This window comes from Tympanuchus pallidicinctus, unplaced genomic scaffold, assembly GCF_026119805.1.
Source record: "Tympanuchus pallidicinctus isolate F22 unplaced genomic scaffold, pur_lepc_1.0 scaffold31, whole genome shotgun sequence".
NCBI lineage: Eukaryota > Metazoa > Chordata > Aves > Galliformes > Phasianidae > Tympanuchus > Tympanuchus pallidicinctus.
In genome coordinates this window covers 12,755,923-12,773,506 of record NW_026294749.1, presented here as the reverse complement: position 1 = coordinate 12,773,506, position 17,584 = coordinate 12,755,923, and the positions used below count along the sequence as shown (strand labels likewise).

The 17,584-nt window shown below is 50.8% G+C and overlaps 1 protein-coding gene across 5 annotated transcripts in view; it reads right to left on the bottom strand.

The window, feature by feature from the left end:
* NFATC1 (nuclear factor of activated T cells 1) overlaps positions 1–1,023 on the bottom strand; it is a 115,414-nt gene extending 114,391 nt beyond the window's left edge. For all 5 annotated transcript variants that reach the window (XM_052697886.1, XM_052697888.1, XM_052697890.1 and 2 more), the window contains exon 1: positions 859–1,023. In XM_052697886.1, coding sequence (XP_052553846.1) covers positions 859–994 — 136 coding nt within the window. In that variant the 5' untranslated portion in view covers positions 995–1,023. The remainder of the gene's footprint in view (positions 1–858) is intronic.
* Positions 1,024–17,584: the final 16,561 nt, after the last annotated feature.

Sequence of the window (17,584 nt, the reverse complement as noted above, 5' to 3'; positions counted from 1 at the left end):
GGAGGCGGACCCCAGATCCCGGCAGCCCGGGGCGCGGCCCGAACCCTCTGGTGTCGAGGCGATGCGCAGGGAGCGTTTGCAGGATCCCCTGCGGCCTCCCCGCTCTGGCTCGAAAAGGCGACGTGCGAAAGCGTCGCCAGTGCGGTGCTGGGTAACGATGTTCCGGGGAGAGAAAAATGTTCCGACTGGCACAGGAGGTCGCAGCCGGTTCCCGCACGGGCGGAACGCTGCCCCTGGCACCGAGACATCCAGTCCGAACGAGAAACGACCGACAAAACCTTTCCCTAGCCCCTCGCCCTCGTCCTTTCTCTCTAAAAACTTTGCCGGCGTGTTTGCAGCGCGCTCTTTGCAGAGGGGTTACAGCGGGGCACCGCGAGTGGCAGCTCGGAGCCAGGGCAGCGAGAACGGCTCTCCGCGGGGCCGGGACAACCGTGTCGGCGGGGCCGGAGAGTGCCGCGGTGAGATGGGGAGGGCTCGGCGCTAGCGCGGCGCTGGCCCGGGCCCCTCTCGTGGGCGGCTACCTACCGATCCCTGAAAGAGAGCTGCGGTTACAGAGCACGTTCTGCCCTCCACCAAAGCGATGAGATCCGAGACTGCGGGGTGTTCCCCGGTCGTTCTCCCCCCTCCCCGCTCCCCCCGATCGGACTCAGCGCTCCCTGCGCCGTCCCCCGAGCAGGGATCGGAGCCGGGTCCCGCGGGAGGCTCGCGGGAGCGGCGGCGCGGCCGAGCCGGCGCCGTGCGAGAGGCGAAGGAGACACCTATTGGCAAGCGGCCGCCGGCGAACCTGCGGCCGGCCGCGGGGAAACACCGGGGGACACCGCCGTCCGCCCGCCCGCCCTCCCACCCGTCGCGCGTTACCTTCCTCCGCCGCCTTCATGGTGCTGCCGAGCAGGCGGGCTCCGTGCTGCGGGGCCGCCGGCGGCCTCTCTCTCCCGCTGGCTGCTGGATCCCGCGACGGCGGCGCGGCGGAGGCCGGCGGGGCAGCGCTTGGCATCCACCCGGCGGGACGGCGGAGCCCCGGCGCCTCGTCCTGGCCGCCCCCGGCCCCTCGGCGCCCGCCCGCGCCCGCGCCCCCCGCCCGCCTTCACGCCCCGGGGGCAGGGGCCGCGCCGCCCCCGACGCGGGAGCCGCAGCCGCGAAGGCACGGGAGCTCACCGCCACCGCCCCCCCGGGGCCGGGGCATGGAGGGGAGGGCGGTGTGCGTGGGGACTGGGAGGCACTGCCCGCGCCGGGGCGGCGGGGCCGGCGGGCGCCGCTCGGCTGCCGGGTGCCGCAGGAGGGGACGGGGCGAGCGGGCGAGCGGAGCGGGGAAGTCTCGCTCTGACGCAGGGCTGCGCGCCCGGCGCCGCCTTTTTAAAGCTGGAAAACACCCCCCACCTCCCTTCCCCTCCCGGCCCCTCTCCCCGCCCCGGGATCGTGATGTCAGCCGGGCCTCGGCCCCGCCGCCGGCGGGCGGCCAGCGGGAGGCGGGCACCGGCGGGCACCGACGGCCCCGGCGGCCCCCCGTCCCCCGCCCGGTGCCACCGCTCGCGGGTCCCCGGGGCCCTTCTGGGGGAGCGAGCGCGTCGGGGTCGCGGGACTGGGGAGAGAGAGCCGGGGAGTCGCGGGAGTGGGGAGAGAGGGAGACGGGGGTGGGGAAGGGGGGGGGGAGGGGGGGGGGAAGGCGGCCCTGCATGCTGAAATCATTATGTAAAAAATCGCAGGCTTCCCCCGCTGTGGAAATTTGGAAAAGAGCATCAACTGGCAGGCAAGAGAGAGGAAAATCCCATTCTGGTTAAATTACTAACAGACCCCGTGGACTCGGTTTCAGTCGCTTCGGATTTATTCTGATTATTTTATTTATTATTATTCTGTAAATATCTCAGCAACGCAGTTGCATCTCATCACTTCATAGCGGGGGAAGGAGAGGCTTCCAGCCCGCAGCGGCTCCTCCTCCCGTCTCCCGCCTCCGGGATGCCCCGGCTGCCCCGACGGGCGCGCCGCTCCCGCTCCGTCCTCCCTCTGCCCCACAGCTGGCAGGGCCGGGCCATTTTCCTGTTGGGATTAAACGGCGGATAGAGTGGAGTTGGGGTGGTTTGGAGCGTATCTGGCATAAAAAAATAAAATCATAAATCTCGTGCATGACACCCATATGTGGTTGAAAATAAATCCAATGTAAACGAAATCCTGCCCGCTCTCGGGGAAACGGGAGGCCACGGCAGATCGTTGGGGCGAACTCGTCCACGAAACCATCGCGCAAAATGTTCCCTTCCGACGGGCGGGCCCTGCGAGGAACTTCCCTCCCCCAGACGGAGCGACCCGCTCACGTCAGGAAAGGCAAAACCAAACCAGAAAGGAGGACGCTCTCCTTTCGAGAAAAAAACGCGGAGAGGCCGCCGCCGGGCAGCGGACATCAGCCGTCCCACCTGCCCGCAGCCGGCCGGCCGCTCCTCGCCTCGACGCGGGCCCGCGGGGGTGCCGCCAGGGGGCGCGATTTGCCGCGGGGCCGCTCGGCTGCGCCTCCTTCCTCCGGCCGCCCGCCGCCGCAGCCCCGACGGTCGCGGGTATCCCGGCACATCGCCCGGCGGCCGAGGCGAGCTCCGCGGTACGGCTCGGAGCTCGGGGGGAGTGGGAGGGGGTGCGAGCCGCGCTCTCGTCCCCGGGGCTCTCCTTTCCTGCCCGCGCTCCCCCTCCCCCCCGCTCGCCGCTGAAATGACGGAATCCCCCGTCTGTTTCCTCCTGTTTAATGCCGTTGCCCGGACCACCGTGGCTCCGTTCCAAAGCCTCGGAGCTGTCGCAGGCGGTCGGCGGCGGCGGCGCAGCGCAGGTCTCCCCTGCCGCCCCCGGCCCCGCCGCTTCTCTGCTTCCCCCGACCCGGCCCGGCCCCGCCGCGCCCCAAGCTGCCGCCCCGGGGCCGCCCGCTGCCGGCCCGCCTCCGCTCCGCTCCTCTGCCCGTCCCCCGCTCCGCCGCCTCCCGGGGTTTGTTTACAGCCGCTACTAGGAGAGACTGCTACACGGGTCTTATTTTAGGAGCTGGTGATGACTAACGGAGTTAAAAGGAGCTTAGGACAGAAAACAACCCTATTTTTAGACGGCTGTTGTTTCATTGAGTTATTGTAGCGAACGCTCCCTGGCCATTTTTAAAGCCGCTTCCCCGGTGCCGGGTCCTCTCTGCCTCGCGGGGAGCGCACGCTCAGCCGTGCTCTCCGTGGGGACATCGCGGTGCCTCCCCAGCCAGCTGGCCTTGGTGACCGCCTCACGCTGTCCCTGAAGCCCCCCGACCTGCCGCGGGGCTCGGGCCGAGCTGTTCCCTGCTCAGCAGCCCCTCAGAGAGGCGAACTCTCAACTTCGTGTTCTGAAATCGGGTGTATGGGGAGGGTCTTCCGCCTCCAGCGTTTGCCGATATGGAATATTTTCTTACAGTGTGCTCCCAGCATCCCAGAATCCGGCGCGTGGATCGAAAAAGCCAACCGTTTGGGACACAGTCATTTTGTCCCGGGTGCCTTCCCTTCTATAGCTAGCTCGCTCCGAAAGTAATGCCTCCTGTTTATTTCCACGGACTTGACGAAAGCTACAAGAACACAATAGAAGCAGTTGATAGCGTTCTGTAGGTGAGAATTTGCTCTATTTTTTTTTTTTTTTCAACGCAGATACGTCTGTTAGCTATGTGTGAACAAGAGCCTGCGTGCCATGCTTGTAAAAATCTGCACCAGCAGAGGTGACCCACTGCCATCATCACCACTGCTGAAATGCAGCATCCACCACCTCAGTGTGCTCACATCCACTCTTTGGTCTCCATTAATATTCAGCCAGCATCGGTGAATACCAATCAATGGCATTTTCTCTGCGCAGAGGAATTTAGCAACACATCTTTGTTTCATATGCTTCCATGTCAGATGCCCTTTTATCAGGCTGCCCTTCTGCTGCCATCTGTAATACATCAACGAGATGGAATGGAATACTGGCAGGAAGGCTCAAGCTCACCAACATCTGCCTCTGACATCATGGGCCAACATAATAAAACAGTAGGTGTTACTTTTGGAGCAGCCCTCATGATACGTATGCTAACGTATCACCACCCATCTCTGACCATGCACTCATCTTTTGGATCCTGGCAGCTTCAAAAGCTTCAGTATCTGTTCAGGATTTCATCCGTTGTAACCAGAGGTTTGTAAGTCCCAAGTCTCCCTAACCACATCCGTAGTTGAAGCATTTCTAATCCCCTTGCTTTGAAAATCTAAATTTGCTGGAAAATAAGTGAGCACATGGCTGGTGTTTTTGGCCAATATCACACCACTGTGAAAAGGCAACCATGAGGCTCTCACACAACCCATTAAACACGCACCGGCGATGGCCAGTTGCTGCCCCACATCCCCAGAAGGACACATTTGGTGAAGAGGCAGGGATTTGGGTCAGCCTGACATCCCCCAGGCTCAAACTCCTGCGAAGGCTGTTAGAAATCACTTCACCACGTTTAAAGTGCATTGCACTTAGCAGGACAAATGCCAGCAGAGTGAATTTTGTGTGCTTGAATAATGTTGCAATTTACCCTGTGGCCGGTCTCATTACGGCACCGAAGGCCCTGTTGGTTTACCTGGCTTTTGATTTAGTGGGCTCTCGGTAAGTGACTGTGGAGGCACACAGCCAAGGACTGCAGGAAAACAGCCTTAATGCCTCTCTGGAGCTCCAGCCACCCATTCAGACACCGACGTCCTAAAGGAAGGACAGACATCAGACAGCCACACCACAGCCGTGTGCAGAAGGATGAATTAAACAGATGTGAGCTCAGAAAGGTAGCCCTGTGTGGGTGCCCCTCCCCAAATCCTGATTCCTGGGCAGGTGGGAGGGTGCAGTTCCCACCCCAGAGATGCCCCAATTGAGGTCCCCCGCGTGCAGCTGTCTGATTTGGAAAGGTGGGCATCTGTTGGGCACTGCCAGGGACACCCAAAATGCAGCGGGTGGCCTGAAAGTAAAGGCTGGTGTAACACACAGATCAGTTCTGTGTGGTAGCTGCAGAAATGTTTCACCTATTTCACACTCCCCAGCTGCTGGCGCTGAGCAGCCTCTCGTCTCACCTCTTAGCACTCACTGCTGGAGAGCTGCTGCAGCCTGCCTGGGTGCTGGGCAGGGGCTGGTGGCAGAGCTGGTCCCTCTCTGGGGGAAGGGGAAGGTGAGGTGTGCAATTTCTGGGAGATGCATGGGTTGCTGTGGCCGTGAGGAGCACGTGAGGAGTGCTCCCCCCACACACTCTTGGCACGGGTGCACACCTGGCTTCCTGGCAGCAGGCAGTCTGTTTGAGAGCAGGGCCTGCTGGCAGGAACGGGGCAGCTTTGGGTCACGCTGGAGCAGCAGTGGTCCAGCACTGCAAAGGCCACGGGGGCTCTTCTGCTGAGACAGGGACTCTCATTCTCCTGGTAGGCTCCATGTCCCTGGGATATCTGTTGTGAGAAACGGGTCCCTGCCACTCCTCACCCTCTCCTGTCTGCTGGTGGTCAGTCTGGAGCCTCTAAAGCCAGCAGACTCTGTGGTTCTGACTGAGAGCCGTGCACTGCTGAGCCATGGTTATACCACGTGCCCTAGGCAGCAAGCGTCCTCCTGCATCCCCTCCACACGTGTGCTCCCCTTGCTCAGTGCTGAGCTGGCTGACACAAAGGGCTGCTCCAGTGGTGCTTGGTGCCCTCTGTAATCCCTCTCCCTGTAATCAGCAGGTTGCAGGCACTGAGCAGCGTGCTGAGAGCCATCCCATTCGCCACATGATGCGGTGTGAAGCCCTGAGCTCTCTGGCTGCAGCAAGAGCCCTCTTCTCCAAAACCTCAGCTGCGTTGTTATTTGTTTGGCTGCTGCTACCCCTGCTGCTCCTCACCACCAGCCCGGGGCCTTTTCTTCATTAGTTTCTTCCTGCTCTGTTTCATTAAAGTTGCATTTAAGTGTGCCAGTGGTTCTCTCCAAATAAATAGCCTTCCATTCTGTGATATTGAATTTCTTTGCATTAGCCTATTCCCCCAGCAACTCCAAATCCTCCTGTAGCTGGTGCATTCCTGAAGTTTATCAGCAGCCTCCCCTTCTATCATGACATCATCTGTGTCTGGACACCCAGCAGCTTGCGCCAGCCTCATTTGTACAGAGCTCTGAAACACAGCGAGTCCCAGTGCTGAGCTCCAGGAGATCCTGGCTGTTAGCTCTCCTCACACAGACTCCTGCTTATCGCTCTTCTCTCTTCTCCAACCTGAGTTTTATCCTTTTAATACCAGCGATCATTATCAAGACTTGCATACCTTTTACTGATCTTGTTTCCTGATGTGCTGTCAGCCTTGTTAAACTCCAGCAAACTCAAAGTTATTACTTGAAACTTTTCTGGGTTTGGCTTCACAGATGAATAGGATTTGAACGACTGGCAGCAATTTTGACTATGGCTCCTTGTTGTAGACACTTGCAAACATCAGTTCCCACTCCCTCTTCCTCCAGTGTTTTCAGCAGGTGAGGGGTATGGAAAGAGAAAGTATTTTCCAGGTGAGGAGATACCAAACTTTTATTCACTCAGCTGGGACTGTACACTGCTGAGGAGCATCCTTCACATCCCAAGTGAAGCGAGTAACGATGAGCTGCAGCCCAGTGGTGGGAAGTGCAATGGAAAGCTCTTCCCCTCCTGCTTTCAGGAGCTGCTCAGTATCTCCAAAGACAGCAGCCTGGGACAAGGGTGGGACTTGGAGTTTTTCAGCTACTAAAAGATGAACTTACAGGGTGCTGCCTGCTACTGGAAACAAAGGGCTGTGATGGAGATGCTGAATGCCCCATGGGTGATGGATTTCTGAGAAGCCCTTGGATCAGCTTGGCACAGCCAGCAGTTCCTCTTACCATGGTGATCCTGAAAGGCTGACAAGAGACTGAGCTCTCAGCATGTCCCTTTCCTTCTTCACACTTTAAATTTTATCTCCCTCATTTTTTTCACACCACATTTCAGGCACCAGGTGTTTTTTTTTGTTTTTTGTTTTAAAGGCAGGGATGGTTTGACTGAGGGGTCCAGCAACCTGAAGTACATTGCCAGACTCTTATAGCTTGGTCAGGCATGTAAGTGTCTAGCTCTTAGTGTAGCAAAATGAGGCATAAGCCTGGTGCTTTTACTGCTCTAGCCAGTGGCAACATTCCTGTTTTGTGGCACCCTTGTATTCTGAAATATCTATCTTGAAGAGCAAATGCTGAAAATTAAAATCTTGAGTCAAGCTTCCTCATTAGCAGCCTGCCTGGCTAGACTCTAGCTTATTATTTTTTGCTGGTGCATAGCTGTAAAGAGAAAACCTAGGAGAAAATAAGCAATTAAAATGCATTAAATTGATTTCCAAATGGGAATGCAGGATCAGACAGTCTCAGGAAGAACCTCATCTCTTCTCTTGCATCTGTTTCTGTATGTGAAAGAATGAGAAAAGAATTCACCAGCAACTAGAATAAAGCACATCTGCAAGCATTAGCAGGGTCAAACTTCTGCCTAGTCAAGTCTCTGATACCAGGACTGACTCTGAAACTGCTTGGCATGCATTGTTTGCGAAGCAGGACTTCTCAAAGGCCATGCAGCTGTTGTACAGTAGGAACTCCTCAGCTCCAGCAACTTACACGTCACGACACTCAGCTCTCCAAACCCAGGGAACTGTTCTCATTGTTAAGAAATAATGCCAGAAAGCACCCCAGTGTCCTGCTGTTCTTAACTAGAACACAGTCTGATGCAGTTTCCAGCAGCAGGGAGATAGATGACAAGTGAAACAGCACGACCTCTGGGCACCAAGCCCATGTCTGCTCTGGGGTGGGATAGCAGCAGCCCCTCACCTCAGGGCAGTGCAGGTGCAGAACACGCATGCACTGGGATAGATAGAGAAAAGCTGTGAAGATGTTACAAATGGATCCCTTCCTCTTTACTCTCAGGGCTTTCCTCTCTACTCCCTTCCTCCCAGGAGTCTGATTACATTTATTTTTGGGTTGCTTTTTAAGCACGTTAAGTAAATTACAAAATTAAACCTCTCAACTGTGCTGCGTGACAAAGAGGCTCCCCACGGATGTATTGAGTGTTGTAGGAGAAATCAAATTGCATTGTATCACAAAGTAGAGCCTTTGTCAGGCTAAGAGGTAAAGAAAGAATAGCCTCCCAGACCTGCTGGTGAAGGTTGGACATGTCCATCAAGCTGTAAAATGGGGAAAAAATAGAGAAGGAAAAACCTGGCCTTTAATGTCAGAAAACAGAAAATGAGAGTCCAAGAGCTTATTCTTTTAGGGGAAGGCAGCTATGCAAAGCCAGACTGAAGACCAGGGCTGACAATTGTCTCAAGGTACTTCAGGACTTCTTCTGAGGTCTAGAAAGCCCATTGCTGGAGGTGTTGTCTTCGAAATTAAAGCTATTAACACTCAGTACTGATGCAGCTATAAGAGCTGTGCCACAACAAAATGCTTTTCTCACTGTTCCTCAGGCTCCATGAGTCAAAACTGCCAAGCCTGGATGTCTGGGATTTGGTTCTGGGTTCTGCTGGTTGCATTCAGTAAGTGGACACAGGCTGGTTTTATGCAAGTGGCAAAGGGGTAAAGGCAGTAAAAGAGCAGTTTGGGATGAGCATGGGGGCAAAGGTCTGCACACCCAAGTTCAGTCTCCCAGGAGCTGCAGAGCAGCCATCCAAAGCAGGCAGGGTCAGGCCAGGATGGGCTGCCAGGACGTTGCTCTGGGCCTGGCTCTGATGTCTTGTCACAATGGCTGCATGGATTTGCTGATTCGGGAGTGCCAAGGAGGAGAACATCTGAACATGGGGAGATGAAACATCGAGCACTGCAGGAGCACAGGAGCTCACTTTTTTTTCATGGAGGCTGATACCTCCTGGCCAGTCTGGCTGTCCCCACAGCTGCTGAAACACTGGCCATGGGTTGTCGCAGTAAATGCTTCTTGTGGTGGCCTTCCATGAAGTGTCCTTTTCCTCCCTTCAACCCAATTAAAAGTTTGCAGGAAGCCACAAACTCACCTCAGAGAGCGAGGGTCCCAGGTGGCCAAGCCTGCTGCTTGAGTCCAGCATAGGTAGACTGCTGTCTGAAACCCCCTCTGTGTTTCAGCACCAGCACTGATTAAAAACAGCCTGTCCTGTGCAGTGCAGCCCCAGATGCAGGCAAAGAGATGCTTTTGTTTGACAGCGACTGCTTTGGATGAAAACATATTCTTTTCATGCCAATGATTTCTGTCTTGGCTAAAAGATTTAAGAATAAGCCAATAAAAGATATTGGCTTATCAATAAAATATCAATTTTATATATATATATATATATGAGATATATATCATACTACTAAAACACAGTTTTTGAAAATAGGTACCGTATATCTTGAAACAAGAACACTTTTGTTGGTTATTATCGCAGCGGAGCGATGCTGGTTATTTGTAAGCTCCTACTGCCCCCTTCTGGTCGATGTAAAAATAGCATGTTTGGCATGAAACTTCCTATAATTGCCTTCTAGAAATAAATAATCAATTAAAAAAAAAAAAAAAAAAAAGCCCCACCAAAATTACTCACACCAAACCAAAAACCTATTTACTATTGTTCACTTTGACTTCATCATAGAAACGTAAAATCACAAAATTGCGAGGTTGGACCTCCAAGATCATCCAGTCCAACTGTCCACCTATCACCACTATTTCCCAGTAAACCACATCCCTCAGCACAACATCCAGACGTTCCTTCAATGCCTCCAGGGTCAGTGACTCCACCACCTCCCCGGGCAGCCCATTCCAGTGCCTGGCCACTCTCTTGGAGAAGAATTATTTCCTAACATCCAGCCTAAATCTCCTCTGACACAACTTGAGGCCATTCCCTGCAGCTAGTTTCTCTAGTTTTTTCTTTCTCTAGTTACATGGTAGAAGAGGCTGAACCACACCTCACCACAACCTCACTTCAGATAGCTGTAGAGAATGATAAGGGTCTCCCCTGAGCCTCCTCTTCTCCAGACTAAATCATCCCTGTTCTCTCAGCCTCTCCTCATAAGACTTGTGCTCCAGACCCCTCACCAGTTTCGTTGCCCTTCTCTGGACACGTTTCAGGGCCTCAGTGTCCTTCCTGCAGTGAGGAGCCCAAAATTGAACACAGTACTCGAGGTGCAGCCTCACCAGAGCTGAGTACAGAGGAACAATCGCTCCCCTGCTCCTGCTAGCAGCACTATTTCCAATACAAGCCAGGATGCCATTGGCCTTCTTGGCCATCTGGCCACACTGCTGGCTCGTGTTCAGCTGAGCATCAGTCAATACCACCAGGTCCATTTCCTGTACACAATCTTCCAGCCAGTCTGACCCAAGCTTGTAGCATTGCCTGGGGTTGTTGTGGCTGAAGTGCAGGACCCAGCACTTAGTCTTGTTGATCCTCATCCCACTGGCCTCATCCCAGCTATCCAGCCCATCCCTCTGTACAGCCTCCCTACCTCCAACCAAACTGACACTCCCTGCCAATGTGGTGTCATCTGCACTTAGTAAGGGTGCACTCAATGCCCTCATCCAGGCATTTCAACAGGACAGGCTGCAAAACTGACCGCTATGGAACACCACTCGTGACTGGTTGCCAGCTGGATGTAACTCCATTCACCACCCCTGTGGGCCCAGCCCTCCAGGCAGTTCTTTACCCAACAAAAAGCGTACCTGTGCAGGCCATGGACTGCCAGCTTCTCCAGGAGAATACTGGTGGAGACAGTGTCAAAGGCTTTGAATTGTATCAGTCATTCAAACAGAAACTGAAGTCATTTTTTGAAAATGCTGATGCTGAATTAGAAAGGAAAGGAGTTGGCAGTAGATGCAGATGCTTTTCTGTCTGGGTTAAAAGGCTGGGTGGCACTGATGGCAGTCACCAGGAAGATGGGAAGAAAATCCAGCAGCAGGTATGGAATTACAGGGAGGATAACCAGCTGGCTTCTAGCATGACCTTGAGCATCACAAAAAATCATACCGCATGTTTATGCTCATGAAAAATAAATTAATCACAAGTGAAGCAATCCCTAAGATGAAGTGGGATGATCCAGTCTCCAGCTAAAAGCCATGTCCTCCCTTTATGCTTGGTGTAAACGAGACCACCAAGCTCCCATGTTCTTAAGATTTTAAGTTAGCAGGTCTACCACCTTCCTGAAAACTCCCTGTAAGAAAAAGGATACTGCTCCTTTCCTCCAGCGTCACCAAGAGGAGCTCTTAGGACCCTTCTGTCTCACTGGACCTCATTTCACTGCATTACTTCTTCATTGAAGTACTCTCCAAGTCCCTGTCTTCACTATTCTTGTCATTTTCCCTCACTTCCATCCATTCTCAGCAATGGCAAAACCTCCTCCTATATATAAATCTCTCAATTATTAGGCAAAGTGGCTCTTTACCTCTCTCTGAATAACCTGTATTATTGCTGCAAGAATTCTGCTCGGGGTCCACACCTAATGTGGTAACAATAGCAATCATCTGTCTATTGCTCCTATACTTTTCTGCACCTACAGCCTTCTTCTCTTCATTTGGTCTGATCAACTTGAGATTTGCCAAGGGACTGGAGGAATGTGAAGTGACTACTCAGCATGGTCTGGAAACTGGGCTCCTGCTCACAAAGCAAACAGTTTAAAAACAGTGGCATTCAGAACTGCCTGTTACTTCTAGTGAAAATTCCCTTCAAACTGGAATGCAAGTCGTTGCATATAAGAAAACATGGAAATTATTATATTCTTCCCACTTTACCTGCTTTATATCTCTGAGCTCTTAGTTACTGCCTCAAATTCTGATACTCACTGAGATTTGCCCAGTATGAAGCTGATTAACTGCTTCATTCCAGACTCCCAAGCAGCTCCCACTTTTTCTCGCTCCTAAAGTTCCTGCATTTCTCCTGTCTTGGAAAACTATCAAACCAGAAAAAGAGTGATGAACATTGGAAGAAGTGAGAGCTGTCTGGGATGGAAACTAGCAGGTAACAAGACAGCTACAGAGAGGCCTCTGTTTTCATGTTTTCCCTTGACTTGCTGGAGGTCTCTTTACCTGGTGTCTTCCCACCACATTTAGTCCTCAGTTGCACTGGAAGCGTGCATATTGCATTCAGCCTGCCCAAAGATCAGCCCTGAGCAGCTGCTCAGTCACCCTCTTCACATGATCACCTGATGAATCTCTCCCATGGAATTTTTGAGTCCTGTCTTTAAAAATAAATGCTACAAAAATGAAATCTTGACTGCAGTCACTAACACTGAGCCACACACAGATGTGACTGTGTTTGAGTCAATAGCTACAACAGCAGGCTGCAGTTCCAAAGGGGCCTTCGTGCCCGGGTTGCTCAGAGGGGAATGGACAAGCAGGAATAGTGGGAAGGTGCTGAGAACAGTCAGGCAGTGCTGTGACCCACAGGGTAGCTTGTAGGAAAGACAGCTCTCAAGGGAAAGCTCCAGGTGGCTCCAAGCTGCTTGCTTTGAGGGTGGGACCTATGTCTCACTGCTAAAGCAGCATCATGGGCTTAGGGGATGGAACCTGCACACCCAGCATTGAGGTGCATGGGACCAGAGCCTTCTGATTTTTTTCCCAGGGGTAGGGAGGTGCAGACTCTGCTAGCCACAGCAGTGAGCAAAGCAGCCAGGCGGAGGTTGAACAAAGCAGGCAGGAATTCAGTACCTGCGAACAGCAGGCCCTCTCCTGGCCACGTGGAGGTGGAAGCTGCATAGAGCTGCACTGACACAGCACAGCACTGCCGGAGTTCTGCACCACAGTGAGCAATGCAGGCAATGGGGGATATTTCTGTAGGGCCTCAAGCTCCATTAAGTATACCCACACACTTCCAGTTCTTCCCCAGCCTTCAAAAAGCATTTCCCGTGGCTGGCTTGCATGTTCCTTCAGGTCCCAGCTCGCAATGTGGCAGCAGCCCCTGGGCCCCAGGTAGCAGCCTGAGGGCAGCTGTGCTGCAGGAAGCTCCCCGGCCTCCAGCAGCAAGCCCCATCACTCTGTGCTCCGACGGCCGGGCTGGCAGCGAGTTACCTGCCTGTCAAGAAGAGAGACTCCGGGTCTGAGAGTACTACATCAGTGCCTCCCACCAGTTCCACTTTACAGCTGAGGAATATCCTCCTTCTCCCACCTCACCTGCCATTTCCAAGTAATTGCTTTTGGACAGATGGCAAGCTAGTAGCGCGCTACTGGTGTGCACTAGTGTGACTAGTGGCTTGGCTTTCTTCCCACTCCCTGACAAAAGAAATCTGCTTCAGGCTATACAGAGATAGCTTATTTTTCCTTGCTCCGCTTCCCTTCCAGCACTGCAAACCCATTCACACAGAAGCTGATTGCTTCAACAACTGGAGGAGCCTCTGGCTGAGCACTGCTTCCATAGATTGGCCTGTGTTGAAAAGGACCACGATGATCATCCAGTTTCAACCTCCCTGCTATGTGCAGGGTCACCAACCAGCAGACTGGGCTGCCCAGAGCCACATCCAGCCTGGCCTTGAATGCCTGCAGGGATCCAATGCTCCCACCTGTGCCTCTTGATGTGAGACAAGGTACAGCTGGAGCAAAGCACCAGCTGCATTTGTGCTGGTTCTGTTCTTCAGGTTAATGCAGTGATGAGCATGCAATGTGACAGCAGGTGGACAGACGTCCTGGAATCCTGCTTGACTCTACTGGCAAAGCCCATCCTGGCCAAGGGCAGACTCAGTAGCACCAGGCAGAAGCATAAGGTTTTCTGACTGATTATTGCTGTCAGGCTCACGTTCCTCAGATTGGTTATGAAAAACATGATTTCCCTCACAAGTTCTAGACGTACAACTGTGGGTAATCTGAAAGCACTACTAAAGCAATTTGTTTTCTGGAAATGTTATCAGGTATCTTTTTCCCTCTTCAGATGGGATTTCTATTTCTTTTAAGTTATTACACATGGTAGGCATTACTGATTTTACAGAAGTTTGCATAAATTAAGGGCATCGCAAATCTAAGTTACTGTGAGGAGGCAGATTACTTCTTCTTTTCACCCAAGATACATAAATTGCATATTCAGGATTTTAGGATGCTTACTTCTTGAATTTTGGCATTCTCAACTAACTTCCAATTTGTAGATAAACCAAAGTCATTTTCGTCTCTCAATCCTCCATTAATTTTAATATCAAAAATAATGTAAAAGAACCTAGCAGAATTATAATTAGCCGTGCACAAGTAGAAAGGTAAGGTGAAAGCCTTCAGTTTGGATACCTTTAAATACTTGATTATTTATATATATATATCATTTATTATTTTTTTATTGTCTCAAAAGTAAGTTTATGTCAAAAGTGGAAAGGCAAAGCCAATTAATTCCAAAATGATCACAGCCACAAGATAGAAATCTCAGTATCGCTCAATGCTGTTTCCCTTCAGCTCCTCCCCAGAATTTGATAAAATTATATAAGATTTATTTACTTATTTTTAAACAACAGTGCCTACAATTGCTTTAATTACACTTAGATTGGGATAAATACACGCCAGGCCAGGTTTGCATCACCTTCCTTGTTCATGTTGGAAAACCTCCCTCCTCCAGCCAGAATAAGTTCTGTCAGCAGTGATGGAGTTGAGCCACAGGCTTTTATTCAAAGGATGGCTGTGCAGAGGTCACTTCCTGACAAATTGAGGAGGTACCCTGGGAACCAGAAGCTGTGGGCAGAAGTAGAAGCATATACATAACAGTGTCCCTGCAGATGAATTCAGAAGTCAATGGCAAGAGGAGGCAGCCACCAGCAACTGCTACATAGAGGGAGATAGAAGTTCATCTTCCTCTGTTGAGCAAACACGGCACAGAGGTTTCACCCAAAGGGAGCATTTTACCATGGAATTTCCAAATCTCTCCTTCAGAAAGGCAATCGATGATTGCAATAAATGCATAACACTTGCACATGCACATACTCCTTAAAGGCATCCTTAGAAAGCATCCGTTAATATCCCTAACCTCCCAGCCAAAGTGGCCAGTTTCTTCCCCACAATGTGTTGACTTTGCAAAATCAAATTCATGCTCAGAACCTGGAGCAAAATACAGCAAAACAGAGAGGACCACAGACAAGCTGGATGTGTAGATTACAGAGAAACAACAGAAAGCAGTTCTCTCAGTGAGAATTACAATTCTGCATACAGCTTTGTTAAAGCTACAGAAACATTACTTTGAAGGCCTTTTTATTATTACTTTTGTCAACAGGAGAGGAAGTAGACAGATTACTACTAGAGGAATAAAGCTTAGCTCATAAATACCTATCATGTATAATAATGTAAAATAATCTCTCTTCTTAAAGCAGATGATCTTTCTTAGAGCTCATAGGGAAGAAAATGTAAGTATTCATTAAGCCAGCCCTCTTCTGGGCAACTTACACGCTTAGCTTTGCTGGTTATGACATACATCCATGACAACAGTAAGTAGAAATCTCAGCAGCAATTTTGCTACAGCCTCATCAGGAATGGGAGAATAAAGCAGAATTTGAGAACTTAAATATGGAACACTCTCTCGTTCTGTTCAAGGTATGCAGTTTGTACAACTTCCACTGTAGAACATTTGAGTCAAAATCACATTTTCGGTCGACAGAGTAACAAATAGGTCTGCAAGAGCAGTTCCCTATTAGAAAATGATTTTGTTAGCAATTGGCTGTGCAAATTCCCCCTCACAGTAACAGCTGTGAACCCTGCTGAGGGCATCTGTTGGGTAGTCAATGCTTGTTGGGAAGTATCTCACTTTAAGTGTGTTTTGTTTACAAAAGAAATTCCTCTGCTTTTTAACATGGCGTTAAAGATATCGTACCTCCTGTCTGTTTACATGTAATGTTCAATCTGTGGTGACTCTCTTTACTTGTACTGATTTTCCTCCCTACAGGGGGCTAAGATTTTGAAGGCCTTTTTTGATTGCCTTTAAGTTTCAATAGAATTATAATAGCAGTCTAGATTCAGACTGCTTATTAAATGAAGTGTGATAAGAGACTGCTGGCCCAATTCTTTCCCCTCTGACCAGCAAAAATAAGGACTGAAGCTGTGGAAACTATAATTCAAATGGATGTGAAGGAAAGCAGGACTTACAATAGCTTCTCTGTCAGCAGTGAGAGCAGAATGGCCACCTCTCCACTGCAGCTGTCACTTTATAAGTGATAACCAGACTCCTGGCTCTTCACACACAGTCTGTGCTAAATTCTTTGTCCTGCAGGTGCTGTAGGAGCCATGGTTATAGCTCTGGACATGTGAAAGGATGCAAGCCTCCTTGAAATTATCTTGCCAATATATAAAACTCAGACATAGAGCTCTGCAAGTGGGGAAGGAGATCATGTCTGAGTATCTCTGTTAACAGCATGGCTCTGGAATCTCCAAGGAAGGTCTGTACTATCAGTCAGCATGCACACAAAGGTGAGCAGGCACAAAGAGTATCAAACTGCAGCAGTGTTCGGATGGAAGCCACCAGCATACCTGACATGAGCAGAGGTGCACTTCAGTCCAGGGAGTGAGGATGATCCTCGGAACAGACCATCCATCCCAGCAGCAGAGCATCTGATGCAGGTTCTGTCTAAAAGCAACTCAAATGCCTTGAGACAGCCATACACTTGCAAAGGAGTACAGAGGCAGCACTGCTAACATGTACGAACGCACAAGCCAGAGCAATCTGCAGTGAAATCAACTCCCATGTTTTCTGAAGGTCATCCCCACGACAGCTACCTACAGAAGTGAATACTGAAGTTTTTGCTTAGATTCCTGCAGAACTGGTAGCCTAGATCTGTTTATGTAAGGTATACTTACTCCCCCCAAAATACTGATGTGAATGACAACGGAATGAGATTCTTTGGGAATAATTTATTCACCTGCACACGAGGCATGTTACCATTCTAAGAGCCAGGAACTGTGATGGTACTCAGTTTGTGCCAAAAATCTCTGCTATGTTAAAGCCTTCTACTGAAAGGTATCTATTACAACACTTACATTTTGTGTTCATGTTGTTAGTTCCATACTGCTGTGACATGGTAGCACTACTCCCTTTGCAGGGCTGTGGCTGAGTGACACGAATGGACTCCAACTTCTCCGGTGTGCACAGGAACAGACTGAGCCTCCAAAGCAAGGGGAGTCACCTGAAGCAGATTTCTGCAGTCTTCAAAATAAAGGGCTAGCTGAAACTGGACACTGAAATTACTCTAGAAAAGCAGGCACTCTGGAAAATTGCCTCCACTTCTAAAAGGTGTGTGTTTGTGTGTAGAATCTCTACGTCTGCTGACACATTAGCCTCACAATTTTAGTGCTTAATGCATGTAAACTACATTCTGTACACGTGGGTATGATGGTATCTCATACAGCTGCATTTAAGTGATGTTATCACTTCTACAGTCCTAGTCTGATTTCTGTTTTTTCTCATTTTCTGACTAATATCAAACGCGTGATGTACAGATGCAGGATGACCAACACTCTCAAGCATTTGCTTACCTGCTGAATTTTACTGTTATGGCTGAGAGCTCATAACTGTAAGATAATCTGAAGAAAACATCATCAATACCTCAGATCTGCACGTGCTGGCTTTTCTTAATGGTTCAAAGGGGAAAAAAACACTTATTGGGGATAAAAAAACAACAACCAAGAAAATGAAAGCAAATCAGCAACTAAAAAAGAAAATGGGACTAAACTAAAACT